The following is a 25,969-nucleotide window of genomic DNA, read 5'->3' as shown; positions in this document are numbered from 1 at the left end:
AGTACCCACGTTAAACACCACTGTCAAGTCTTACTTTCCTGGTTAAAGTTGCTAGCCTAGGAAAGGTACTGTTATCCTCTAGTTTCTTGCCTAGAGGCTAGCAGTCAGGTTACTTGATGAGTTTTGGTTGTCAGTTGATTGAAAAACTCCCTCAGGGTGGGGCAGATGCTGGTTGTTAATGAGTCTCAATTAGCACTTCAATGGCCCACAGGGTGGGGTTGGATCTCGAGGGAGGGGCTGATGCCTCTCCTCTGAGCCCTGGGTAAGGAGCAAGATGGTCACCGTCCTGCGTGGCAGCAACTCAGCAAAAGCTGAGTGCCTTCCAAATCCGGAGTGTGCCCACACAGTTCCAGTCCAGTCTTCCCTCCCTCTGCCGGAGCCCAAGGTGAGTGGCTGTGGCTTTTTTAGCCTCTGTCTCGGCTCTGCGCTGTGGAGCCGCTTGGGAGTGTAACCCGAGGGCACTGCTCCCAGCTAAGGCCGCTGCTCCCAGCGGGCTCCCAGCCCCCGTCTCGTGCCTTCGCAATCCTACCAGGATCGAGTCAGTGTCCCTGCTTATATGGTCCTTGCAAGCTGCTTTTCTGTTGCTTTTTCCCATCAATTTGTCTGTGTTATAGCTGTAATTCCTGTTTGGTTCTGGGAGACAGTCTGTGTAGCTTCCGTTCACTCCACCGCCATTTTGGAATCCTACCAAGCGCAGTTTTTTTGGGGGGAGAAAATCAGCCACCGATATTCAGGCTGGACTACATTACATTCACATATTAATTTTAAAACTGGCCATTTTATAATATTAAGTTTTTCCTTTTAGGAAATTAGTGTTTCTTCTACTTCAGGGTCTTGGTTATTTCTTTCAAATAGATTTTATGACCCTAATATAGGCTTCCTTGCTAAATGTATTAATAAACAATTGAAAGTTTATTGCCATTATAAGTGTTTCTTCATTAACAGAAATCCTGCCAGAAAAAAGCTATAGATTCTTCGTATTTGTCTTATGTCAAACCAAAAACTCTTAACTAATTCTAACAGTTAACAAGCAGTCACTTGGGTTTTCAAGGTATCAAATTAAACACCATCTGTAAATGAAGATGTTTATCCTGCTTTGTTTCCCATCGCACTGCACTGGCATGGCCCCACACAAAGTGGCCTAAGAGCAGGCACAGAGAGCACCCTGTCTCACCCTGCACAGGATTAAATGCTGCAGGCAGCTGTCGATGTTTGCAAATGGGCTGTCAGATGTTTCCATCATTTCCTTAAATTCCAATTTTACCCAGAGGTTGTTTATGTTTTATTTTGGAGGAATGAGTGTCAGAATATAAAGAGACTCCTCATTATTCTTTTTGTTGTTGACTGTAAAATATATCACACTGATATAGGCAGCATAAAGAATATTTTTAGTTTAAGAATTATTATAAGGACCCTGGCCGGTTTGGCTCAGCGGTTAGAGCGTCGGCCTGCGGTACGGACAGACCCGGGTTCGGTTCCCGCTAAGGGCACGTACTTCGGTTGCAGTTTGTCCCCGGCCCTGGTTGGTCGTGCGGGTGGCAGCCACTCGATGTGTCCCTTTCACGTCGATGTTTCTCTCTCTCTCTCTCCCTCCCACTCTGTCTGTACAAAAAATGGAAAAATGTCCTCAGGTGAGGATAAAAAAAAAATTAAAAAAAAGAATTATTATAAGGAAACAATCAATGTAACGACTATACTGGTTAAGAAATAAATACTCACCTGGTTGCTCAGTGGATTGAGCACCATCCCATGGACTGAGATATCCCAGTTTGATTTCAGTCAGGGCACGTGCCTAGGTTGCGGGCTCAATCCCCAGTGTGGGGTGTGCAGGAGGCAGCCAATTGATGTCTCTCTTTTTTTTTTTTTTTAATCCTCACCCGAGGATATTTTTCCATTTTTTGTACAGATAGAGTGGGAGGGAGAGAGAGAGAGAAACATCGACGTGAAGGGACACATCGAGTGGCTGCCGCCCGCACGACCAACCAGGGCCGGGGACAAACTGCAACCGAAGTACGTGCCCTTAGCGGGAACCAAACCCGGGTCTCTCCGGACCGCAGGTCGACGCTCTAACCGCTGAGCCAAACCGGCCAGGGCTGATGTCTCTCTTTATGTTTCTCTCTCTCCCCCCTTCCTCTCTGTCTAAAAAAAATCAATAAAAACATATAAAAAATTTAAATAAACATTCAAGTGTCTCAGGATCCTCTGGTTCCTCTAGTCTCATCCACGATGAGTGTCGACCTCAGTGAAACCCACTTCCTTGTCTTTCTTTATCAACTACATAAAGGTTCCTAAATAGTGCAGTTTGGTATGTTTTTAATTTACATTGCCTATATTCCTTTGCAATTGTTTCTGTCACCCCCCCCCACATATGTTTATGGCTTCATCCTTGTTAATATATGTAGATGTTCAGTTTTCCCCGATATGAATTCTGTTGGTTGGTGTTCGAGTTATTGGCAGTTGAAGGATACGATACACACTCTTGTGCACAGGCAAACACAAGTACGAACATTCAAAGTTTCTTGAGGGCACTAATATTCCTGAAGGAGAATTGCTGGTTACCTATGACTTCTTCAACTTTACCAGGTAACACCAGCTGCCCATAGCCCCACCATCTGAATCCTCTCCAACAATCTGAGGTAGGTTAGGCTTTAATCTGCATTTCTCTGATTACTGCTGAGGTTGAGAACCTTTTGTCTGCTTGCTGACCATTAGGGTTTTCAAATACTTATTCAAGTCTTCAGCCCATTCTTCTACTGGGCTTTTTCTATTTTAATTATGTTGGAGAACTGGCTACTTTTAAATTAATTTAAGTCAAATTAAAATATCAGTCTCCCTTTACTAGCCATATTTCAAGTGCTCAAAGCTCTATGTAGCTAGTATTCAGTACACTGAACACTGTAGCCTCAGAACACTTCCATTATCCCAGGAAGTTCTACTGTATGGTGCTGCTTTTAGTTATTTATGTTATAATCCTCTTCTCCCACTCGGTGGCTTGTCTATAATCTCTTCATGGTAAGCTGATAAAATGAAATTCTTAATTTTAACAGAGTCCAATTTACTAATCTTTTCCTTTATGGTTGCTGCTTTTTGGTGCCTTTAGTAACTTAAGAAGTCCTTCCTATCTCAAGATGGTGACAATTTCCTATATGACCTCTTATAGGTGTAATAGTATTTGCTTTTCACATTTAGGCCTACCATATACTGGAACTGGTTTTTGTGTCCAATGTTGTGTGTCTCACATGTAGGTAAAGAACTGGGCCAACATCATCACCTGCAATGCTATCTTTACCATAAGCCAGGTCTCCATCACATGCACATCTGTGCCTGGGCTCCATGCTCTGCTCTGCTCATCCAACTATCAACCCTTGTGCCCAGCCATGCTGTCGTACTGATGACAGCCTGACATTCATTCTTCATATCCTGGTAGGGCAAATCTTCCCACCTCATCCTTCTTTTGTGAGCATATATTAAATCCCTTGGCCCTTTAAACTTGTATATAAATTTTAGAATTAACTTGTTAAATTACACACACCAAAAAAATCTGTTGAGCCCTGGGAAGTTTGGCTCAGCAGTTAGAGCGTCAGCCTGCGATCCAGAGAGACCCAGGTTTGGTTCCCACTAAGGTCACGTACCGCGGTTGCAGTTTGTCCCTGGCCCTGGTTGGGTCATGCGGGAGGCAGCCACACGATGTGTCCCTTTCATGTCGATGTTTCTCTCTCTCTTCTTCTCTCTCCTTCCCATTCTATCTGAACAAAAATTGGGAAAATGTCCGTGGGTGAGGATAAAAAAATAAAATAAAATAAAATAAAATAAAAATCTGTTTAAATGTTAAATGTGCTGAATCTACAGGTCAATCTCAGGTGGGAAGAACTAACATCTTTACAATATTTGTTTCAAACCGAAGTAAGAAATGTTCCTTACTGCCCCAGCCAGTTTGGCTCAGCGGTTAGAGCGTCAGCCCAGAGACCGAAGAGTCAGGGGTTCAATTTTGGTCAAGGGCACGTACCGCGGCTGTGGTTGGTCCCCGGCCCTGGTGGTTCGTACAAGAGGCAACCAGTCAATGTGTCTCTCTCACACAGATGTTTCTCTCTCTCTCTCTCTCCCCCCCCTCCTTCCCACACTATCTGAAGATAAATAGAAAAAAATATCTTCAGGTGAGGATTAAAAAAAAAGAAATGGCCCTTACTATAATCATAAATAATCATGTTCTATATTCATTAAAATAAAATAAATCCTATTTGGGAATGAGATCTATACCAAACCAGAGCTGTAAATTATAATCTATGCCTTTGGATTTTATCATTTAATATTAGACACATTATTTGCCCAGTCTTTCTTAACAGGAAACATACCAATGTTAAGCTCTAAAATCAATTTTTAATCAGCTTTACGAGACAATATAATTTATAAAACACTTGAATATGTTGACCTCACCTTGAATAAGTGGTATATAACGTGCAAGCAGCTTTGCCCTTTTCTTTTCGTATCCTTTTTGAGTGATGTCACCTAAAATAACAATGATACAAGAGAATTATATTTCTTCTAAAGTCCCAACATTTTTAAATTAAAGATTAATTCATAATGGAAAAACTGGAAACACTAATGTCCTTCACCTGGTGATTGGATAAACAAACTATAACACATCTGCACAATGAAGTACTATTCAGCAGTATAAAGAAAAACTACTGCTGTGTAAAACAATTTAGATAGCTCTTGTAAGCATATTGCTAAGTGAAAGAAGCCAGGCTCAAAAGGCTGCATACTGAATTCTTCCACTTTCATGACATTCTGGAAAAGATAAAACTATGAAGACAGAGAACAGACAGTGGTTGCCAGGAAATGGGAGTGAAGAAAAGGCTGACTACAAAGGGGTACTAAGGAATTTGAGGAGATAATCAAGCTGTTCTGTTTTGATTATGGTAGTAGTTCCACAACCTTGTTTGTCAAAAACTTACAGAATTACACACCAGAAAGGGTGAATTTTACTGTATGTAAATAATAATTCAACCTTTAAAAATTATGATCAGCACCCCCAGAAGCTTGTCAGAAATGCAGATTCTGAGGCCATGGCCTCAGACTGACAGTATTCAAACCTGTATTTTACCAAGACCCACTCTCCTCCCACAGTGATTCCTGCACAGGCTCATGCTGTGGAAGCCTTAGTGTAAGGAACACACAGGAAACAAATCCTCCCCGCCACGAGTGGTCCCTGGTGAGGACTTTGGAAAAGAAACTGCTGTTCTGATACATTATAAAGAACAGCCTGGAAGTAAATTAAACCAACCAGGAACAAGATAGAAAACATACTTTTCAATCTAAGCACACTACAAGGTTTCCCAGACAGCACTTGGGTGTTCATAGTGGATTTGTCATGTTTTGGAGACTTTATTTAGACCAGAAATATACATTACAATTTCCACTAGTAGCTTGTTCTTTGGGTGAACTGTCTTCAATAGAAAGCTTTTAGTGTTTGGCAAGCCCTCCTCTCATCCCATCTGTTCCCTCACTCTACCCCCGTCACTCCAAACAAACAAGTAAAGCAGCCACACTGTTATCACTTATTGAGTGCTTCAGAAGTATTTCCTTTGGATAAACTCTTGACTTGGAGATTTGTTGTGTCTGCCATCTAAGTTAAGCCTCACTGAAAGCCTCTTGGTAGACATTAATACACCCGCCTATAGAAAATGAATCTGAGGTCAGGGAAGCACCGGGTCCTGCCCACCAAACAGGCATTAGCTCTGGAACAGGCCAGGCTACCACAAAACTCCCATGGCCTGAAGAGCTCCCCCAATCTTGCACAGACCCTCTGATTTGACAACAGCTCATTCAGTCAGACCCTCCCCAGAGAGTTCCCTTTAGTTATTTCATCTATCCTTCCCTCTATTTATCCTTCTATCCCTCTAATCCCCTATGCTTGCCATAGGAAACTATTCTTTTGCATTTAGCATCTTTTAATTTGAATGTTCTGCAGAATGTATACTGCCATATGTCCATGTATTTTCACTTTACCTAAGTGGCATTATATTATCATTCTACTGCCTATATTTTTCTCTAAGCACTCCTTTTTTTTTTAATCCTCACCCCAGGATATATTTTTTCTATTTATCTTCAGATAGAGTGGAAAGGAGAGAAAGGGAGAGAGAGAAACATTGACCTGAGAGGGACACATCGACTGTTTGCCTCCCGTACGACCCAGACCAGGGCCGGGGATGAACCACAATTGAGGTAAGTTCCCTTGGCTGGAATCAAACCCGAGACTTACTGGTCCACGGGTTGACGCTCTACTGCTGAGCCAAACTGGCCAGGGCTCTAAAAACTCCATTTTAACATCAACCCATTCACAATGCAATGAGTACACAATCCATTGCTGACTGCAGTGACCCTTGGGGTACATTGTCCTTGTCCTACCCATTCATATGACACTCACAGACCCTGATCAGATACAGAATATGATTGTGTAATTTCACTTATTAAGTTTTAACTTGTGAACAACTTTAAAGCACAGTGTTTTTTAAAGTAACATCTACTAAAAACTGATTCCTCTGGAATATATAAAAATATGTAATTAAGAAAAATTTAAATGAACACTAAATATTGCTATACAAATTAAAACTGATAAATCACTATTTAAAATCGGAGCATTGCCCGCCTGGTGTGGCTCAGTGGTTGAGCATCAACCCATGCACTAAGAAGTCACCAGTTCAATTCCTAGTCAGGGCACATGCACAGGTTGTAGGCCAAATCCCCAGTGGGGGGCATGCAGGAGGTGGTCAATCAATGTTCTTGCTCATCAATGTTTCTGTTCTCTCTCTCCCTCTCCCTTCCTCTCTCTCTAAAATCAATAAAGAAAAAAAAATTGTTTTTTAAATCGGAGCATTTACTTCTCCAGGATATTTAAAAATTAAGCATCCATTTCCTAGAAACAGTTTCTTACGTTCCCATCTCAAATTAACATTTATATGGTGAAGGTACCCAAAGAGCATTCAGAAATGAAACATGGTATAACTCCCTGTTGGATGTTCATGATATCCCAAAAACTGTCTCATTTTTTTTACTGAACCAACTGAACATAACCAGCCACACATTTTTATGTGTAACCAGTTACTATACTTTCACATATCAACTTAGACACTAACTCAACACACCACTGAATGTAAAGTTTCCACCTACACAAAGAGCAAAGTAGAATTCCGAAACAGAATCCAGACTTACAAGACTATAGTCATAGTGGCAAAATGATGTTTCAATGACTGACCGAACATAGGATGGTGGTCCCATAAGATTATAATGGAACTGAAAGATTCCTATCACCTAGTGACTTCATAACATTACAGGGCAACACATTCTGTGTTTATGGTGATGCTGGTATAAATAAACCTGCCCTGCCAGTTGTATAAAAGTAAAGCACATATAACTATGTTCAGTACATAATACTTAATCAACAACTATGTTACTGGTTTATGCATTTATTATATGTTTTTATTGTTGAGTGTACTATTTCTACTTACATAGAAAAAGTTTGCTGTAAAACAGCAGCCTCATCCATCTCATGTTTGCCACCTCTTAATCGCATCATTTCTCTGTGTCTGATTTAACCTCATGTTGTTTTGTGTAGTAACAGGCTGTACAGGCTTGTAGCCTAAGAGCAATAAGCTGTACCACCACACAGCCTAGGTGTGGTAGAGTATAACATCTAGGCATGTGTAAGTGCACTCTGTGATAACAGCACAAGGACAAAATTGCCTAAGGATACATTTATTAGAATGGGTCCCTGCTGTTAAGCGGTGCATGACTATAATAAGCTAATAGAAAAAGGAACTGAATCCAAGTTTTCTGACCTCAAGTTCAGTAAACACTAAAGAGACAAACAGCAGAGCCAAGCTCTCAATACAATGCACAGAACTAGGGTAACCATGACTCAATAGCCATAGCACCCAGGCACCTGGGGTACTTTGGAAAAAAAGCCAGGGTCCATCCTCACAACTAGCTTCTCTGGTGGTCGGAAGGATGGCAGCTGCTCTTACTAGTCCTCTAGGTCAACAATTTTCAACTGGTGTGCCGCAAGAACTTTTTTTTAATGCAATACCTGGCTATTTAGTAAAGGGCATTAACTCTTTTCCCTTAGATTGTCAATTTAAAAAAATGACAACAGCCAACATAATAATTGTCAGTATGAATGAATCATAATGATACCTTTTTCCCCTAGCCTATGTAGCTTAGTTGGTCGGGTGTTGTACTGTGCACAAAAAGGTGGGCTCGATCCCTGGCAGGGGGTGTGCGGGAGGCAGTTTATCAATATTTTCTCTCACATCAATGTTTCTCACTCTCCCTCTCCCTTCCTCTCTCTAAAAATCAATAAAAAAATTTGTTTTGCCCTGGCCAGTCTAGCTCAGAGGTTAGAGCATCGGCCTGCGGACCAGAGAGTCCTGGGTTCGGTTCCCACTAAGGGCATGTACTTCGGTTGCAGTTTATCCTCAGCCCTGGTTGGGGTCTTGTGAATAGCAACCACTCGATGTGTCTCTCTCACATCAATGTTTCTCTCTCTCTCTCTCTTCCTCCCTCACTCCTTCCCACTCTATCTGAAGATAAATGCAAAAATGTCCTCAGGGGAGAATTTAAAATAAATAAATAAATAAATAAATAAATAAATAAATAAATAAATAAATATTTTTTTAAAGTTATACCTTTATTTGGTCGGACTGGCAAAAAAATAAATTTTTTGGTGTGCTGCAGGATTTTAGTAATTACTTTATGTGTGCCATGAGATGAAAAGGTTGAAAACTGCTGCTCTAGGTAGGGGTACAATGTATGGCTCAGGCTGACCTCCACTGTCACAAACCAAACTCACTCAGAATTACAAACTCAAAATCCCAAATACAAGTCGGCCCTCCATATCATGGGTTCCACATCCAAGGAGTCAACCAACAGCTGACTGAAAATATTCAGAAAAAGTTTTGCGTAGTGGCAGTGTCGTAGCCAATGAGGTTTATCTGAGACACGATTATTGCTAACTGAAAACATTCAGAAAAAAGTTATGTGGTTGCTAATGTGCACTATGTAGTTAGACCTACAATGGTTGCATCTATATTAAAGATGTACGCTTTTTTACCTTGTCATTATTCCCTAAACAATACAGTATAACAAGCACACACCTTTACGTTGTATTAGGTATTATAAGTAATCTACAGGTGATTGCAAATATATGGGAGGATGTAGGTTATATGCAAATACTGCACTATTTTATATAAGGGACTTGAGTGTCTTCACATTTTGGTATATCCTGGAACCAGTACCCCACAGACAGCAAGGGACAAATGTAATATCACCAAGTCCCTAACTCAGCAACACAATTTCTAAAAACCTACTATTGAAAGCACTCAAGAACTCCTCAAAGTCACACAAACAAGGATGGGCAATGAACACTATATGCAATAGAAAATAATGGGAGACAAACTTTGTCCATCAAAATAAAAAGAGCCTTGGCTGGTGTTGCTCAGTGGTTAGAGTGTCGGCCCACACACCAAAGGGTCCTGGGTTCAATTCCTGGTCAAGGCTACATACTTGGGTTGCAGGTTCAATTCCCAGCCCAACTGATGTGTCTCTCTCACATCAATGTCTTTCTCTTCTCCACTCTTCCCTCCCTCCCTCCCTCCCACTCTCTCTAAAAATCAATGGCAAAAATATCATCAGATGCGGATTCATAAAAAAAAGAAGATGCTATACCTGATTACTACATAATACTGTTGACCCAAAAGAAATACCATTATTTGAGGGGCAGGGGGATATAGGTATCACATGGATTAATGACATTCTATTGACTAAAAACAAGTTGAAAAACAACGCATATACAAAATGATCTAACTGATAAAAAATAAACAAAACTACATCTACACACATGTAGGTTTATATATCTCTGTGTATGCAGAAAATACTCTGGAAAAATGCCCAACAAATCACTAATAGTGGTTGCCCCAGAGAGTGATTTATTTATCTGGCTTTGGGTGGGCATGAGACAGATTTCATTTTTTTACTTCGAACTTGTTTAAACTCTTTAAATTTTTAGCACGATAAGCATATAATCCATTGTAATTAATAAAAATGGAAGATGGTTTGATAATGTACTATAGTTATATGTTATTACAGAAAACTAAATGAATTCTATGTACTACTTTTACAACTATGAGACTAAAATTATTCCAAATTAAAAGTTAAAAAAATATATAGGAGGGACTACATAAAATTGGCTTTGTTATTATTTTTTTTAATGTTTAATAAAATTTGTCAGTGAAACCATCTGGGCATACAGATTTTCCAGAAGATTGGTGTGTTTTTCTTTTGCTTTATTTTACTTTTTAAAATTAAGACTTTATTGTTTTAAAGAGGTTTAAGGTTCACAGCAAAATTGAGGGGAAGATACAGAGAGTTCCCATATCCCCCACCCTCAAACATGTGTAGTCTCCCCACTTATGAACATTCCCCACTAGAGTGGTACATTTGCTACAATTGAGAAACTACACTGACACATCATAATTGCCCATAGTCCATATGGTTTATTCCTGCTGTATATTTTATGCATTTGGACAAATGTATAATGACATGTGTCCCTCATTATGATATCACACAGGGAATTTCACTGCCCTAAAAATCCTCTGTGCTCTGCCTATTTAACTCTTCCTACACATTCTAACCCCTGGCAACTTTTTTTTTTTTTTTTTACTGTATCCATAAATGGTTTTCCAGAATGTCATATAGTTGGAAAAACAGTCTTTTCAGATAGACTTTTTTCACATAGTAACGTGTATTTAAAGTTTTTTCACATCTTTTCTTGGCTTGATAAGTCAATTTTTTTCGTGCTGAATAATATTCCACTGTGTGGATGGACCAACTTACTTATCAACTACTGAGGGATGTCTTGGTTGCTTAAGTTTTAACAATGATGAATAAAGGTTCTATAAACATCTGTGTGCAGCTTTTTGTGGGGACATACATTTTCAACTCCTTTGGGTAAATACCAAGGAGCGTGACTACTGGATTGTATGGCAAGAAAGCATATGTTTATTTTCATAAAAAACCAACAAACTGTCTTCCAACGTGAGTGCACCATTTTGCATTCCCACCAACAATGAATCAGAGTTCCTGTTGTCAGCATTGGTGTCAGTGTTCTAGATTTTGAGTATTCTAGTAGGTAAGAGTAGTGGTAACTCACTGTTACTTTACTTTTCTTGATAATATATGATGCACAGAATCTTTTGATGTGCTTATGGAAAATCTGCATATCTTTTTATTATTTTTAATCCTCACCCGAGGACATTTTTGCATTTATCTTCAGATAGACTGTGAAGGAGGGAAGGAGAGAGAGAGAGAGACATCGATGTGAGAGAGACACATGACTGGTTGCCACCCACATGACCCCAACCAGGCCAAGGACAAATTGCAACCAAGATACATGCCCCAGCCAGGGCTCTGCATATCTTCTTTGGTGAAGTGTCTATTAAGGTCTTTGGCGTGTTTTTAAATCAGGTTGTTTTCTTACTGTGGAGTGTTAAGAGTACTTTGTATATGTGGGGTAACAGTCCTTTATCAGATGTGTCTTTTGAAAATATTTTGTCAGTGGCTTGTCTTCTCATTCTATTGACACTGTCCTTCACAGAACAAAAGTTTTTAATTTCAATAAAGTCCAACTTATGAATTTTTTCATGGATCATGCTTTTAGTGTTGTATTTTAAAAGTCATCACCAAACCCAAGGTCATATAAGTTTTCTCCTATGTTATCTTCTAGGAGTCTTGTAATTTTGCATTTTATCTTTAGGCTTACGATCTATTTTGAGTTCATTTTTGTAAAGGGTGCAAGACCTGTGTCTAGGTACATTTTTTCTTTTTCATATTGATGTCAGTCGTTCCAACACCCATTTGTTAAAAAGACCATCTCTGCTCCACTGAATTGCCTTTACTCCTTTGTCAAAGATCAGTTACTATATTTATGTGGGTCCGTTTGTGTTCTTCATTCTGTTCCATTGATCTATTTGTCTATTTTTTTATTTTTGCCAGTACCATACTGTCTTGATTACTATAAATTTATAGTAAAACTTAAAGTTGGCTAGTGTCAGTCCTCTAACTTTGTTTTTCTTCTGTAACACTGTATTGGCTATTCTGGTTCTTTTGCCTCTCGCTATAAGCTTTAGAATCAGTTTGTAGATATGTACAAAATAACTAGCTGAGATTTTTATTGGGATTGCATTAAATCTATGGATCAAGTTGGGAAGAAGTAACATCTTGACAATTTTGAGTCCTTCTATCCATGAACATAGACTATCTCTACATTTATTTAGTTCTTTGATTGCTTTTATCAGTGTTTTATAGTTTTCCTCATATAAATCTTGCACATATTTTGTTTGATTTATACCTAAGTATTTAATTGGGGGGATAGTATTGTAAACAGTATTATGTTTTCAATTTTTAAACTGTACTTGTTCATTGCTGGTAAATAGGAAAGTGATTGATTTTTGTATATTAACCTTGTATCCTGCAACCTTGCTATAATTGATTCTTAGTTCCAGGAGAGTTGGGTTTTGTTTGTTGGTTCGTTGGTCAATTCTTTAGGATTTTCTACATAGATGATCATGTTTACTGCCAACAAAAAGTCTTATTTCTTCCTTTCCTATCTATATACCTTATATTTTCTTATTTTATTTCATTAGCTAAAACTCCCAGACCAACGTTGAAAAGGAGTGCCAAGAGGGGACATCCTTGCCTTATATCTGATCTTACTAGGAAAGCTTTGATTTTCTCACCATTAAGTATGGTGTAGGTTTTTTGTAGATATTCTTTATCAAGTTGAGGAAGTTCTCATCTATTCCTAGTTTACTGAAGAGTTTTTATCATAAATAGGTGGTGGATTCTGTCAAATGCTTTTTTGCATCTTATTAACCTGATTGTGATTTTTCATTTTCAGTCTGATGTGACAGATGCCAAATGATTTTCAAATGTGAACCAGCCTTGCATACCTGGGATACATCCCACTTGGTTGTGGTGTATAATTCTTTGTATACATTGTTGGATCTGATTTCTAATATTATGTTGAAGATTTCTGCATCTATGTTTATGAGAGATATCGGTTTGTCGTTTTCTTGTAATATATTTGTTTGATTTTGGTATTAGAGGAATGCAGGTCTCATTGTGAGTTAGGAGACATGTCAGCTGTGCTTTTAATTAAACTGAATATATCTGCTACTGTCCTAAGACAGAGAATGTAGAGAACTGATAATAATTTCTTCCTTAAATGTTTGGTAGAATTAACCAGTGAACCTATCTGGGCCTGGTGCTTTCTGTTTTAAAAGGCGATTAATTATTGATTAAATTTCTTCATACAGACCTATCCAGATTGTCTATTTCTTCATGTGTGTGAGTTTGGGCAAATTGTGTCTTTCAAGGAATTGGTCCATTTCTTCTAGCTTATCAAACTTGGGGCACAGAGTTGTTCATAGTATTCCTTTTTTATCCTTTTAATGTCCAAAGGATCCGTATGACTTTTCCCTTTCATTTTTTTATATTAGTAATTTATGTCCTGTCTCTTTTTTTCTTAGCCTGGCAAGAAGGCTTATTAATTTTACTAATCTTTTCAAAGAACCAGTTTTTTATTTCACTGATTCTATTACTTTTTGGATTTTAATGTCACTGATTTCTACTCTAATTCTCATTACTTCTCTCATTCTACTTACTTTGCATTTAATTTGCTCTTCCTTTTCTAGTTTCCAAATGTGGAAACTTAGGCAATTATCTTTACTGAGATATAATGTATATAAAACATATTAATTCAGATGTATGTTATGATTTGATATTTGTGTATATTGTGAAATGAACACTACAATGAATCTAGTTATTACCACAGAGTTACAATTTTTTCTTGTGATGAGAAATTTTAAGATCTACTGTCTTAGCAACTTTCAAATATACATACAGTAATATTACTAGAGTCACCATGCTATACATTAAATCCCATGACTTATTTATAACTGTAAGTTTGTACCATTTCTCCCCCCTCTACCTCTAGCAACCACTAAGGTGTTATCTGTACCTATGAGTTTGGGAGTTTTGTGTTAGTGTGTGTGTGTTTGCTTTTCTAGATTAAAAATATCCCACGTATAAGTAAAATAATTTGGTATTTGTCTTTCTCTGACTTACTTCACTTAGCAATGATGCTCTCAAGGTCAATCAGGTTATTGACTTTTTTATCTTCTTACATATGAATTCAATGCTATAAATTTTTCTATAACAACTGCTTTTATTGCATTCCTAAAATTTTTTTAAATTTTTTTTCTTTATTAATTTCTTTCTTCCTTTCTTTTTTTAGGGAGAGGGAGAGAAAGAGAGAGAGAGAGACATCGATGAGAGAGAACATTAACGGGCTGCCTCCTGCATGCCCCCCTCTGGAATCAGGCCCGCAATCTAGGCATGTGCCCTGACTGGGAATCATACCAGGGACCTCATGTTGCATGGGTTGATGCTCAACCACTGAGCCACACTGGCCAGGCGCATTTCACAAATTTTGATGTTGTGTTTTCATTAAATTCTAAATACTTTTAAATTTCTCTTGAATTTTTCTTTAACCCATGTGTTATTTAGAAGTGTGTTGCTTAATCTCTATGTATTTAAGGATTTTCCAGTTATCTTTCTTTTACTGACTTCTAGTTTCATTCCATTGTGGTCTAACAGCAGACATTATGGTTTCCATTCTTTTAAATTTGTGAAGATGTGTTTTGTGGCCCAGAAGGTGGTCTCTCTTGGTGAATGCTTCATGTGGGCTTGATTAGAATGTGTCTGTTGCTGTTTCAGGATAAAGTAGGCTATATATGTTAACCATATCCAATTGCTTGATGGTGTAGTACAGTTCTACTCTGTCCTTACTGATTTTTCTGCCTGTTGGATCTGTCCTCTGATAGAAGGATGCTGAAGTCTCCAACTATGATAGTAGATTCATTAATTTCTCTTGGCAATTCTATTAGATTTGCCTTATATAGTTTGATGCTCCATTGTTAGGTACATACACATTAAGAGCTGTTATGTCTTCTTGGAGAATTGAGTCCCTTTTTAAAAAGAAATGTTTTTATTGGGTTTTTTTAGAGTGAGAGAGAAACATTGATCAGCTGCCTCCTACACACCCGTACTGGAGATGGAGCCTGAAACACAGGCACATGCCCTGACTAGGAATCGAACGGGGACCTGTCAGTCCACAGGACAACCCTCAATCCACTAAGCCACACCGGCCAGGCTTGACCCCTTTCTTATTATGTATAGTCATTTGCTACATAACCATATTTCAGTCAATGATAGACCACATACATGGTGGTAGTCCCATAAGATTATAATGGAGCTGAATGATTCCTAACACTAGTGACACCATAGCCATGGTAACCTCCTAAAGCAACGCATTACTCAGGTGTTTGTGGTGAGCTGGTGTAAACAAACCTACTGCACTGCCAGTCATATAAAAGTATAGCACATAACAGCCCTGACCGGTTTGGCTCAGCAGTTAGAGCATTGGCCTGCGGTCTGGAGAGACCCGGGTTTGGTTCCCGTACCTCGGTTGCAGTTTGTCCCCGGCCCTGGTTGGGTCGTGTGGGTGGCAGCCACTCGATGTGTCCCTTTCACGTCAATGTTTATCTCTCTCTCTCTCTCTCTCTCTCTCCCTCCCTCCCTCCCTCCCGCCTTCCCTCCCACTCTGTCTGAACAAAATATCGAAAAATGTCCTCGGGTGAGGATAAAAAAAAAAAAAGTATAGCACATACAATTATGTACAGTTCATAATACTTGATAATGATAATAAATGACTATTACTGGTTTTTATACACTTACTATACTATACTTTTATCATTATTTTAGCATGTACTCTTTCTACATTTAAACAAAATAAGGTTTGCTGTAATACATCAGAAGGAGCCTAACATCTCATGTTTACCATGTCTCTTGATTGCACCATTTTCTCCTGTGCTTAATTTAATCTTGTGTTTCTTTATAAATTTAGTGTCACCTAAGTGTACAGTGTTTATAAAGTCCACAGTAGTGTAATGTATAGGCCTTCACATTCACTCACCACTCACTCACTGACTCACCAAGAGCAACTTCCAGTCCTACAAACTCCATTCATAGTGCCTTATACATTTTTTATCTTTTATATTATATTTTTACTGTACCTTTTCTATGTTTAGATATAGAAATACTTACCACTGTGTTACAACTGCCTACAGTATAACATTCCATAGAGTTAACATGCTATACAGGTTTGTAGCTTAGAGGCAATAGGCTATAACATATAGCCTAGGTGTGGTAAGCTATACCATTGAGGTTTGTGTAAGTGCACTATGATGATCACAAAACAAAATTGTCAACCACATATTTCTCAGAATGTATCCCCATCGTTAAGTGGTGCAGAACTGTAACACCCTTCTTTATTCCTGATAACGTTCCTTGGTTTGAAGTCAGCTCTTTTTTAAGTTAACATAGCTACTCCTGCTTTCTTCTGATTAGTGTTAGCATGGTATATTTTCCTCCATCCATTTACTTATTTTGTTTTTCCTTTATTGATTTTTAGAGAAAGGAACAGGGAGAGAGACAGAAACATTGATGAGAGAAAACGTCAATCTGCCACCTCCTACATGCTCCCCCTAAGGATCAGGTCCATAACCTGGGCATGTGCCCTGACTGGGAACTAAACTGGCAACCTCTTGGTGCATAGGTTGATGCTCAACCACTGAACCACACTGGCCGGGCTCCGTCCATTTACTTTTATTCTATATGTCTTCATATTTAAAGTGGGTCTTGTTGACAACATACATGGCTCGTTTTCTTTTTTTAATCCTTATCTAAGGACATGTTTTGATGTGAGAGAGAGAGAAAAACATCAATCAGTTGCCTCTGGTATGTTCCTGGCAACCTAGATATGTACCCTTGACCAGGAATCAAACCTGCAAACTTTTGGTGTACGGGTCAATGCTCCAACAACTGAGGCAACTGGCCAGGGCTGGATGTTGTTATTTGATCCACTCTGACAGGCTCTTTTTGGGGAGGGAAAAAAAAAGTTTTTATTGATTATTTTAGAGAGAAAGGAAGGGAGAGAAAGAGAGAAACATCGACAGGCTGCCTTCTGCATGGCCCCCACTGGGGATCAAGCCTGCAACAGGGCATGTGCCCTGACAGAGAATCAAACCAGGGCCTACCTCTCAGTTCATGGGACGAAGCTCAATCCACTGAGCCACACCAGCACAGCAAGCTCTATCTTTTAATAAGTGCTTATAATACATTTACAGCTAATTCAAGCCCACATTCAAATAACATTATACTACTTCACAGGTAATGTGAGTAATTTACAATAACAAAATAATCATAATTCTGCCCTCCTATCCCTTATATCATTACTGTCATTCATTTCATTTATACATGAGCATACATAAGCATACACACGATATATATTTAGGCATACATAACTAAATACATTGTTAGTATTATTTTGAACAAACTGTTAGGTGTTAGATCAATTAATAAGAAAAATAAAAGTTCTTGTTTTTTTTAAGTGTCAGGGGAAACTTATTTTTTATTCTCTTTATTAATTTTAGAGAGGAAGGGAGAGATAGAAACATCGAAGAGAGAGAACATCAATTGGCAGCCTCCTGCATGCCCCCTACTGGGGATCAGGCCCACAACCTGAGCATGGGCCCTGACCAGGAATCGAACCAGTGACCTCCTGGTGCATAGGTCAACGCTCAACCACTGAACCACACTGACTGGGCATAAAAGTTTTTATTTTACCTTCACATCCTTCTTCGATGTTCTTCCTTCTTTACATAAAACTATGTTTCTGACCTATACTATTTTCCTGTCTAAAGAACTTTTTTTTTTTTTTTTTTTTTATCCTCACCCGAGGATATTTTTCCATTTTTTGTACAGATTGAGTGGGAGGGAGAGAGAGGAAGGGAGAGAGAGAGAGAAACATCGATGTGAAGGGACACATCGAGTGGCTGCCACCCGCACGACCAACCAGGGCCGGGGACAAACTGCAACCGAAGTACGTGCCCTTAGCGGGAACCGAACCCGGGTCTCTCAGGACCGCAGGCCGACGCTCTAACCGCTGAGCCAAACCGGCCAGGGCTAAAGAACTTTTTAAAAACATTCCTTGCAAGGCAGGTCTACAGATAATACATTCCTTCAATTTTTGTTTGTCTGAGAAAGTCCTTATTTCTTCCTTCACTTTTTTTTTTTTTTTTTTATCCTCACCTGAGGACATTTTTCCATTTTTTGTTCAGGTAGAGTGGGAGGGAGAGAGAGGAACAGAGAGAGAGAGAGAAACATCGATGTGAAAGGAACACATCGAGTCGCTGCCACCCGCACAACCGACCAGGGCCGGGGACAAACTGCAACCGAGGCACGCGCCCTTAGCGGGAACCGAACCCGGGTCTCTCAGGACCGCAGGCCGATGCTCTAACCGCTGAACCAAACGGGCCAGGGCATTTCTTCCTTCACTTTTGAAAATAATTTCACAGAACATAAAATTCTAGGTTGGTGCTTGTGTCTCTCAAAACTTGAAATATTTCACTACACTCTCTTCTTGCTTGCATGGTTTCTAAGAGATCAGATGTCATTCCTATCTTTGTTCCTCTATAGGTAAGGTGTTTTCTCTCTCTAGAGTTTTTCAGGATATTTTCTTTATCTCTGAGTTTCTGTAGATTGAAAATGATATGCCGCCCTGGCCGGTTTGGCTCAGCGGTTAGAGCGTTGGCCTGCGGTCCGGAGAGACCCAGGTTCGGTTCCCGCTAAGGGCACGTACCTTGGTTGCAGTTTGTCCCCGGCCCTGGTTGGGTCGTGTGGGTGGCAACCACTCGATGTGTCGCTTTCACGTCGATGTTTCTCTCTCTCTCTCTCTCCCTCTCACTCTATCTGAACAAAATATCGAAAAATGTCCTCAGGTGAGGATAAAAAAAAAAAAAAACGAAAAAAAAGAAAATGATATGCCTAGGTGTACTTTTTTTGGTATTTATCTTGTTTAGTGTACTCTGAGCTTCCTGGACCTGTGGGTTGGTGTCTGGCATTAATCTGGGGAATTTCTCAGTCATTATTGTCTCTATTATCTCTTCTGTTCCTTTCTTTCACCATTCTGTGTTCAGATTACAATATATTACACAAAGATTGCTTGTCCCACCATCCTTGGATATTCTCTTGTTTTTCTTTTCAGTCTTTAATCTCTTTGCTTTTTGGTTTGCAAGAATTCTATTTTTATATCCTGTAGCTCAGAGATTTTTTTTTCCTCTTCATATGGAACAGGCTTTATTAGAGAAAGGAAAAATAAGGTAGAGTCATCAAGAAGGCATTAGTCTCACATTATTAATTCTACTATCCCAAGAGATATGTACCAGAGTCCATTGGACATAACATGGGTTCGAGGTTCAGTGTAGAGACCATTCTATGGGTCTTTCTTCTTTTTTTTTTCCTGGTATGTGCCCCTAGCGGGAACCGAACCCAGGACTCTCTGGTCCGCAGGTCAATGCTCCAACCGCTGAGCCAAACCGGCCAGGGCTGGGTCTTCCTTCTTAAGAGAGTCTTTCCTCAGCTGCGTCCAGTCTACTAATAAGCCCATCAAAGGCATTCATTTCTGCTATAGTGTTTTTTGTTTCAAGTATTTCTTTTTGTTTTTTTCTTAGAATTTCTATGTCTCTGATTACATTGCCCATCTGTTCTCACATGCTGTCTACTTTCCATCAGAACTTAGCATATTAATCGTAATCATAGTTTTAAATTTCCAGTCTGATAATTCCAACACCCCTGCCATGTCTGGTTCTGATGCTTTCTTTGTCTCTTCAACTTGTGTTTTTTGCTTTTTGGTATGCCTTCTAATTCTTTTCTTGATAGCCTGACATGATGTACCAGGGAAAGAAAGTGCTGTAAATAAGTGTTAGTAATGTAAGGGGAAGGGAAGCATTCTATTGTCCCATGATAAGGTCTCAGTCTTTACTGAGTCTGTGCCTCTGAACTGGGACACCACAAGGTTTCTCAACTTCTTCCCACTTTGGGGACACAGTATGTCTAGAGGGGCTGGAATTGGTATTTCCTTTTCTTCAAGTAAGTTAGGTTCTGATAATACTCCAGCAGGTTTGACTCTGGTTAACTAGTTTGCCCCTGAGGGCAGGCCTTGTAAAGAAGAACAGAGTACTGTAGAGTATTTCAAAATGGTTCCTTCCCTGAAGGCCCCGCCAAAAACCTGTGGGATTTGTCTCCATATATACTGTAGGAACCTGGTCAAGTTCCTAGAAGTAAATCTGACAATTTGGGAGGAAAGGCAACTCATGACTGGTCCCCCTGGAGTTTTTAACTCTCGGAGTTGTCCACATTGAACCTCCAGCAATTCCTCAGTTACACTTCAGGTTTTCCTACAGCAGCACTGGTTGCCACAGTGATTTCTGCTCATGAGTCTCTGTGATGACTCCCTGTTTTCACCTGTTTCTCCAGTCTTGGGGGCAATTGTTTGCCGTGTCCTGCTCTCTCTTACATATCCAAGAAGAGTTGCTGATTAATCTGTTCAGCTTTATACTTAAGACCCCGTGGCAACTTCCAATCTCCTTACATAGAAAATAGAAAACCAAGAATCCCTTGAAAGGTTTTTAAACAATGAATTCATGTTGTTAATAGTTATAGGACTAATGAGCTAATTTGCTCCATTTTAGATTACTTTTGGTAGTTTGTGGTTTTCAAGGCATTGGTACATTTTATCTAAGCTGTTAGATGTATATGGATAGCCCTGACCGGTTGCTCAGTGGTTAGAACATTGGCCCATGGACCAAAGGGTTGCAGGTTCGATTCCTGGTCAAGGATACATAGCTGGGTTACAAATTCAATCCCCAGCCTGTCAGCGTAATGCAAGAGGCAACCAATCAAAATGCCTCTCTCACATCTCTCTCTCTCTCTCCCTCTCCCTCCCTTCAAATCTATCTAAAAATTAAGTAAAAATATACTCGGGTGAGAATTAACAAATAAATAAATGTATATGGATAGAGTTGTTCATAGTAGTTTCTTATTATCCTTTTAATATACAGATCTAATAAACAAAAGCAGAACCTGACTACAGAGTTTGTTATTTATGCTCCACACTGAGGAATATTCATTAAGTATGCTTCAATAGTAGGATTTGAATATCTATTGTCTCCTTTGTGATTAGACCAGATTTTCCAAATGTTTAATAAATATTATTTTCTTTTACCTCCTTAAAGTTTTTAATAAACTATGAAAAATATGTTAATTAAACTAAAAATATAGTTATACACATATTTATATTTCTATGTTTATATTTATACACACACAAACATTCCATTTATGGCAATCACAAATTGGGGGCTCAGACTAACTTTTGCAATGAAAACATCTAGAATGACTGCATTAAAATGTTTTTAAAAATCTTTCTGAAGTTATCAGAGAACAAAGAAGAAACTGAGGGCCAATTTTCCCCCTGGAGGCTTCTGATGAGTGGAAAAGTAACAACCAAGAAGCTGAGCTGAGCCAAACTTTGACAGGCATAAGAGGCTGAGAACTCATAAAGAAGGGGCCCTGAAAAATACTAAGGTTGTTTGTTGAGATTTAGAGGGACAACACCTTGGGTATGAACTGGAAACAGAGCAGCCCTCACAGGGGAAGAGAGGTAGTTTCAATCTCTTCTACATGCATTAAGGTGATATTAGGTTGTATGTGTCCCCAACCAATCCACCTGCTAGAAGCAAAAGCAAACCCTTTATGGAAAAATAAAAGATCATCTTGGAATCACAAATCATCACTACACCTATAATGTGTGGCCTATAAGCAATAAGAAGCTATGACTAAAAACCATGAAAAACAATAGACAATAGAAGATACACATAATCCACATAATGCAACTTTAAAATAACCATGATCGCCCTGGCCAGTTTGGCTCAGCAGTTAGATCGTCGCCCCTTGGACCAAAGAGTCACAGGTTTGATTCTTGTCAAGGGCATGTAGCTCGGTTGCAGTTTGTCCCCGGCCCTGGTAGGGATCATGTGGGAGGCAACCAATCTATGTGTCTTTCCCCCTCCCTCATTCTATCTGAAGATAAATGGAAAAATATCCTCCAGTGAGGATTTTTTTTAAAAAGGCAAGATTCACTCTACAGATATGGAAACATCGTTATGCTACAGTGCAGGGAGAAGCTGGTACTAAGATTGACAAGTAGGGCAAGAGCAGAAATCAACCCAGCAGTGGGGGAGAGATGTCCTTTTCCACAAATGCACTGGGTCAACTGAATATCCATATGAAATAGAAATGAAGTGACTTTTTCTCACACCATGCACACAATTCAACTCCAGGTAGATTATTTATCTAAATGTGAAAGAGGCCAATAAAAGCTTTTTTAAAGTAATACAGAATACCTTTACAACCATGAAGAAGAAAAACATCTCGTAAAAAGGACACAAAGATCACTAACCATAAGGGAAAAGACAAAAATACTTCAGACCTCCAATATAATTCACAGAGAGATAATAAAGAACAAATAATGAAAAGAAAGCACCTACTCCTCTAAATATGTCACAGATCTTGAGGTAGGTGGATCAGTTTCCTGTGGCTGCTGTAACAAATCACCAAACTTGATGTCTTAAAACAAGAGAAATTTATTTTCTCATAGTTCTGGAGGCCAGAAACCCAAAATCATTTTCACCAAACCAAAATCAAAGTGACAGGAGGGCCACACCACACTCCCTCTGGGAGCCCTAGGGGGAATCTCCAGAGTTTTGGGACTGCCATCATTCCTTGACTTGTGGCCCCATAGTTTCAATCTCTACCTTGGTGCTCACACTGCCTCTTCTCCATCTTTTGTCTGCCTCTCTCTTATAAAACACCTATGATGGTATTATAAGGTCACTAAAAAAAAAAATTCCAGGCAACCCATCTCAAGATCCATAACTAAACACATCTGTGAAGACCTCTTTTCCAAACAGGGTAACATTCAAAGGTTTCCTGGATTAGGACCTCATTTCTTTGAGATTACTAATGAGTGTACTACAGTAGATGACCAATAAAAACACGTATAACATTTTTTAATTGTTATACTATTAGGAAAAGAACATGTGCTTCCTTGAGTTACCTTGGGAAGGGCAAATGTCTCTAGGTCAACAATGCCAGATTTACCCTAACGAAGTGGCTACACAGATAAACGGAATGACTGTCTTCATATTATCAATGGTCTAGCAGGGTCACATCATTCTAAAGAATAAGAGAGAAACTGTGGCCAGAATACGCTGTTAATGAGATTCATCCCAAACCTTCCTTGACTCACTCTGGACCTGCTTTCTTCAATACTGACCCTACTTTGACTCTTATACTTCCTGCCATCAGCCACTATTTAGGCCTGGTCCAGTCTGAAGGCTCTCTCCATTTCCCTCTTTTGCTGAGCATTTCTCCTATGCTGGTTTGTGTCTGAGTTTCTGGGCTGAGGCCCTGATGCCTATCCCTGGACAGTCTTCTCAAAGTGGACTGTGGAGTGATGCTAGTAACAACTATGCAGATTGTTCACCCTCCATTTGTTTAAAAAATACATTAGGACTATATAATAAATGGTGACTATATATCATTATACATATATCAAAACCCATAGAATGTATACCACCATAAGGCAATCTATGGACTCTGGGTGACAATGATGTGTTAGTGTAGGTTCATTGATTGTAACACATGCACCACTTGGATGGGGTTGTCCAGAGTGGGGGAGGTTGAGCATCTGTGGGAATGAGGATATATGAGAACTCTCCATACTTTCCACTCAATTTTGTTGTGAATCTAAAATAGCTCTAAAAAAGTTCATTTATTTAAAATATATACATGTTTTATGTTGTTTTAAAACATGCAAAACAGCACGATAGATTGTTTAAGGATATTTGGATATACAGTAAAATGATAAAATATCAAGTTCAGGAAAGAAGTCGGGGGAAGGAGAATGGAATCAGAGTGAGTGTGGTTTTAACACTCTCAATAATAGTCCTTTGAAAAAAAGATCTGAAGCTAATGTGGCAAAAATCTTCATTTTTTGAAATGCTGAGTGGTCGGTACATGGGTGTATGTACGATTCACAAGTTTTCTGTACATATGAACTATTTCGCAATTAGAAAAAAATAAACAATGAGCAGTCATCCATGTTTGACAGTTTCTAACTCTTAAAAGACTTTCAAACTGAATTCTGCAATTGGCTAGGTTATGCTTCCCAAAGACCAGAGAATCCTTGTTCAATGCAAATATCTGCCTTATTTCCTACAGTCCTCATGAGCTTATTTAAATTATCTCACTTAGCTAAGTTAAGACCCTGAACATGCATTTAGGACATACAAGTAGACAGCAGTATCAGAGAAAAGGATAATGAGATTCTTCCATAAAATATAGCTCTTGACTAACAAATTTGTATTACATAAATGTGTAAACAGATAAACGTTTTAAAAATAGCAAACATTTAATGAAAGAATGCTTTTACACATCGCTTGGTGAGATAAAGCCACACTACAGTATGATTCTTATTGGACACTCATGATTAGAACTTAGAAAGCTCTTCAAGCTGGAAGAAGAGCTTAAGTATCACCCACCCCAGCATTTTTCCAATTTTTCAGCTGCACACCCTCCACAAAAGTAGACTCTTCTGAGAAGTGTAAGTGGAGAAGCTGCTCTGGCTGAGGCTGAGGTGGGGCCTGCTCCCTGAGCACTGTCTCCTCACAAAACTGGTGACCCCTTCCAAGGGAGTGGTGTGGCCAACTGTGGAAAACTAATGAAAACAACATCCTCTCTTCACCACCACCTCCCACTCCTATCCTCCCCCCAACTCAGTCCAAAGGGCACATTGTCCATCTACACTGATTACTAATTCCTGTCTTCCCCACCTAGATAGCATTTGAAGTTCTGATCTGCTTTCTGACTTTCCAGTTCCAGACTACTATGAATTTTGCTTCAATTTTTAAAACATTCAGCATTTTAATGAGGTTTGGAGAAGGAGAATCATCTTTATCTGATGATTGCATGAACATCAACCTAGAAAGTCCTCTACTTCCTAAATGTTTGTCTTGAAACCCTCTCCTGCCTCAGCTTCACAGATGCCCACACTCATTTCTCCTGTTCCTTCTGTGGCTCCCTCCTCAGTCTTCCCTGTGGCTAGTTAACTTTTTCTGCCTTTCCCTCATGGGTTTGAGTTTCTCAGGGTTCGTCCTAGTCCCTGACTGCATTATTCTGTTCTCCATACAAGATACAATATATACAATTACAATATATGTGTCGATGACTTCCAAACTCGTATACTAGACCTTTCTAGGAAGTACTAGTCTTACATATCCAAATGTCCTCTGGACACCAGCACTCAGATTTCCCAGGGATACCTCACACTCAATGAACGAAACAGACATATCCTGTGTCCCACAACTTCATGAATGCTCTATCATCTCCCACTCATCTCAAACTTGGCAGCCTCCCTTCAATGTCCGTCCAGTTCTTTACACCAAAGCCTGATACCATTTAAGACCATTCTCTCCATCCCACTGGCTCAGCCTCAAGCTGGAAGAAGTTAAGGCCACCAAATCTCTTGCCCTAGATTACTACAGTGTGACCTTTAATCTCATTTTCTGCTCCCAGTTTCATAGTCCTCCAGTCCACTCTCTACATGATACCAGAAAATTCATTCTAAATTGGAAGGGTTGGGGGTGGGCAGACAAGAGACAGATCACATAGGAGTATTTCTTTTTTTAAAATTTTTAGTTACTTACTTTAGAGAAAACGAAGCATCAATTTGTTGTTCCACTTATCTATGTATTTGTTGGTTGATTCTTGTATGTGCCCTGACTGGGGATCAAACTCACAACGTTGGTTTCTCCTGGTCTCTTTCACTGGCTAGCACAAGGCTGTGTTCTCTCTGGTCTTCACATGGCCTTTCTTCTGTGCTTGTACTCCTGGT

At 39.3% G+C, this 25,969-nt stretch overlaps 1 protein-coding gene and 1 non-coding gene across 4 annotated transcripts in view; one reads left to right on the top strand and one right to left on the bottom strand.

Annotated features, from left to right (window-relative positions):
* LOC118617119 (disco-interacting protein 2 homolog A) overlaps positions 1 to 25,969 on the bottom strand; it is a 275,837-nt gene that overhangs the window by 106,555 nt on the left and 143,313 nt on the right. For all 3 annotated transcript variants that reach the window (XM_036242743.1, XM_036242744.1, XM_036242745.1), the window contains one exon: positions 4,435 to 4,506. In XM_036242743.1, coding sequence (XP_036098636.1) covers positions 4,435 to 4,506 — 72 coding nt within the window. The remainder of the gene's footprint in view (positions 1 to 4,434; positions 4,507 to 25,969) is intronic.
* Positions 8,951 to 9,096, top strand: LOC118618054. The gene has a single exon (XR_004956979.1). It is a non-coding gene; the product is annotated as a U4 spliceosomal RNA (small nuclear RNA).

Source organism: Molossus molossus, unplaced genomic scaffold, assembly GCF_014108415.1.
Source record: "Molossus molossus isolate mMolMol1 unplaced genomic scaffold, mMolMol1.p scaffold_m16_p_5, whole genome shotgun sequence".
Lineage (NCBI taxonomy): Eukaryota > Metazoa > Chordata > Mammalia > Chiroptera > Molossidae > Molossus > Molossus molossus.
The sequence above is the reverse complement of the archived record's forward strand: the minus strand, read 5'-3'. Positions and strand labels throughout refer to the sequence as shown.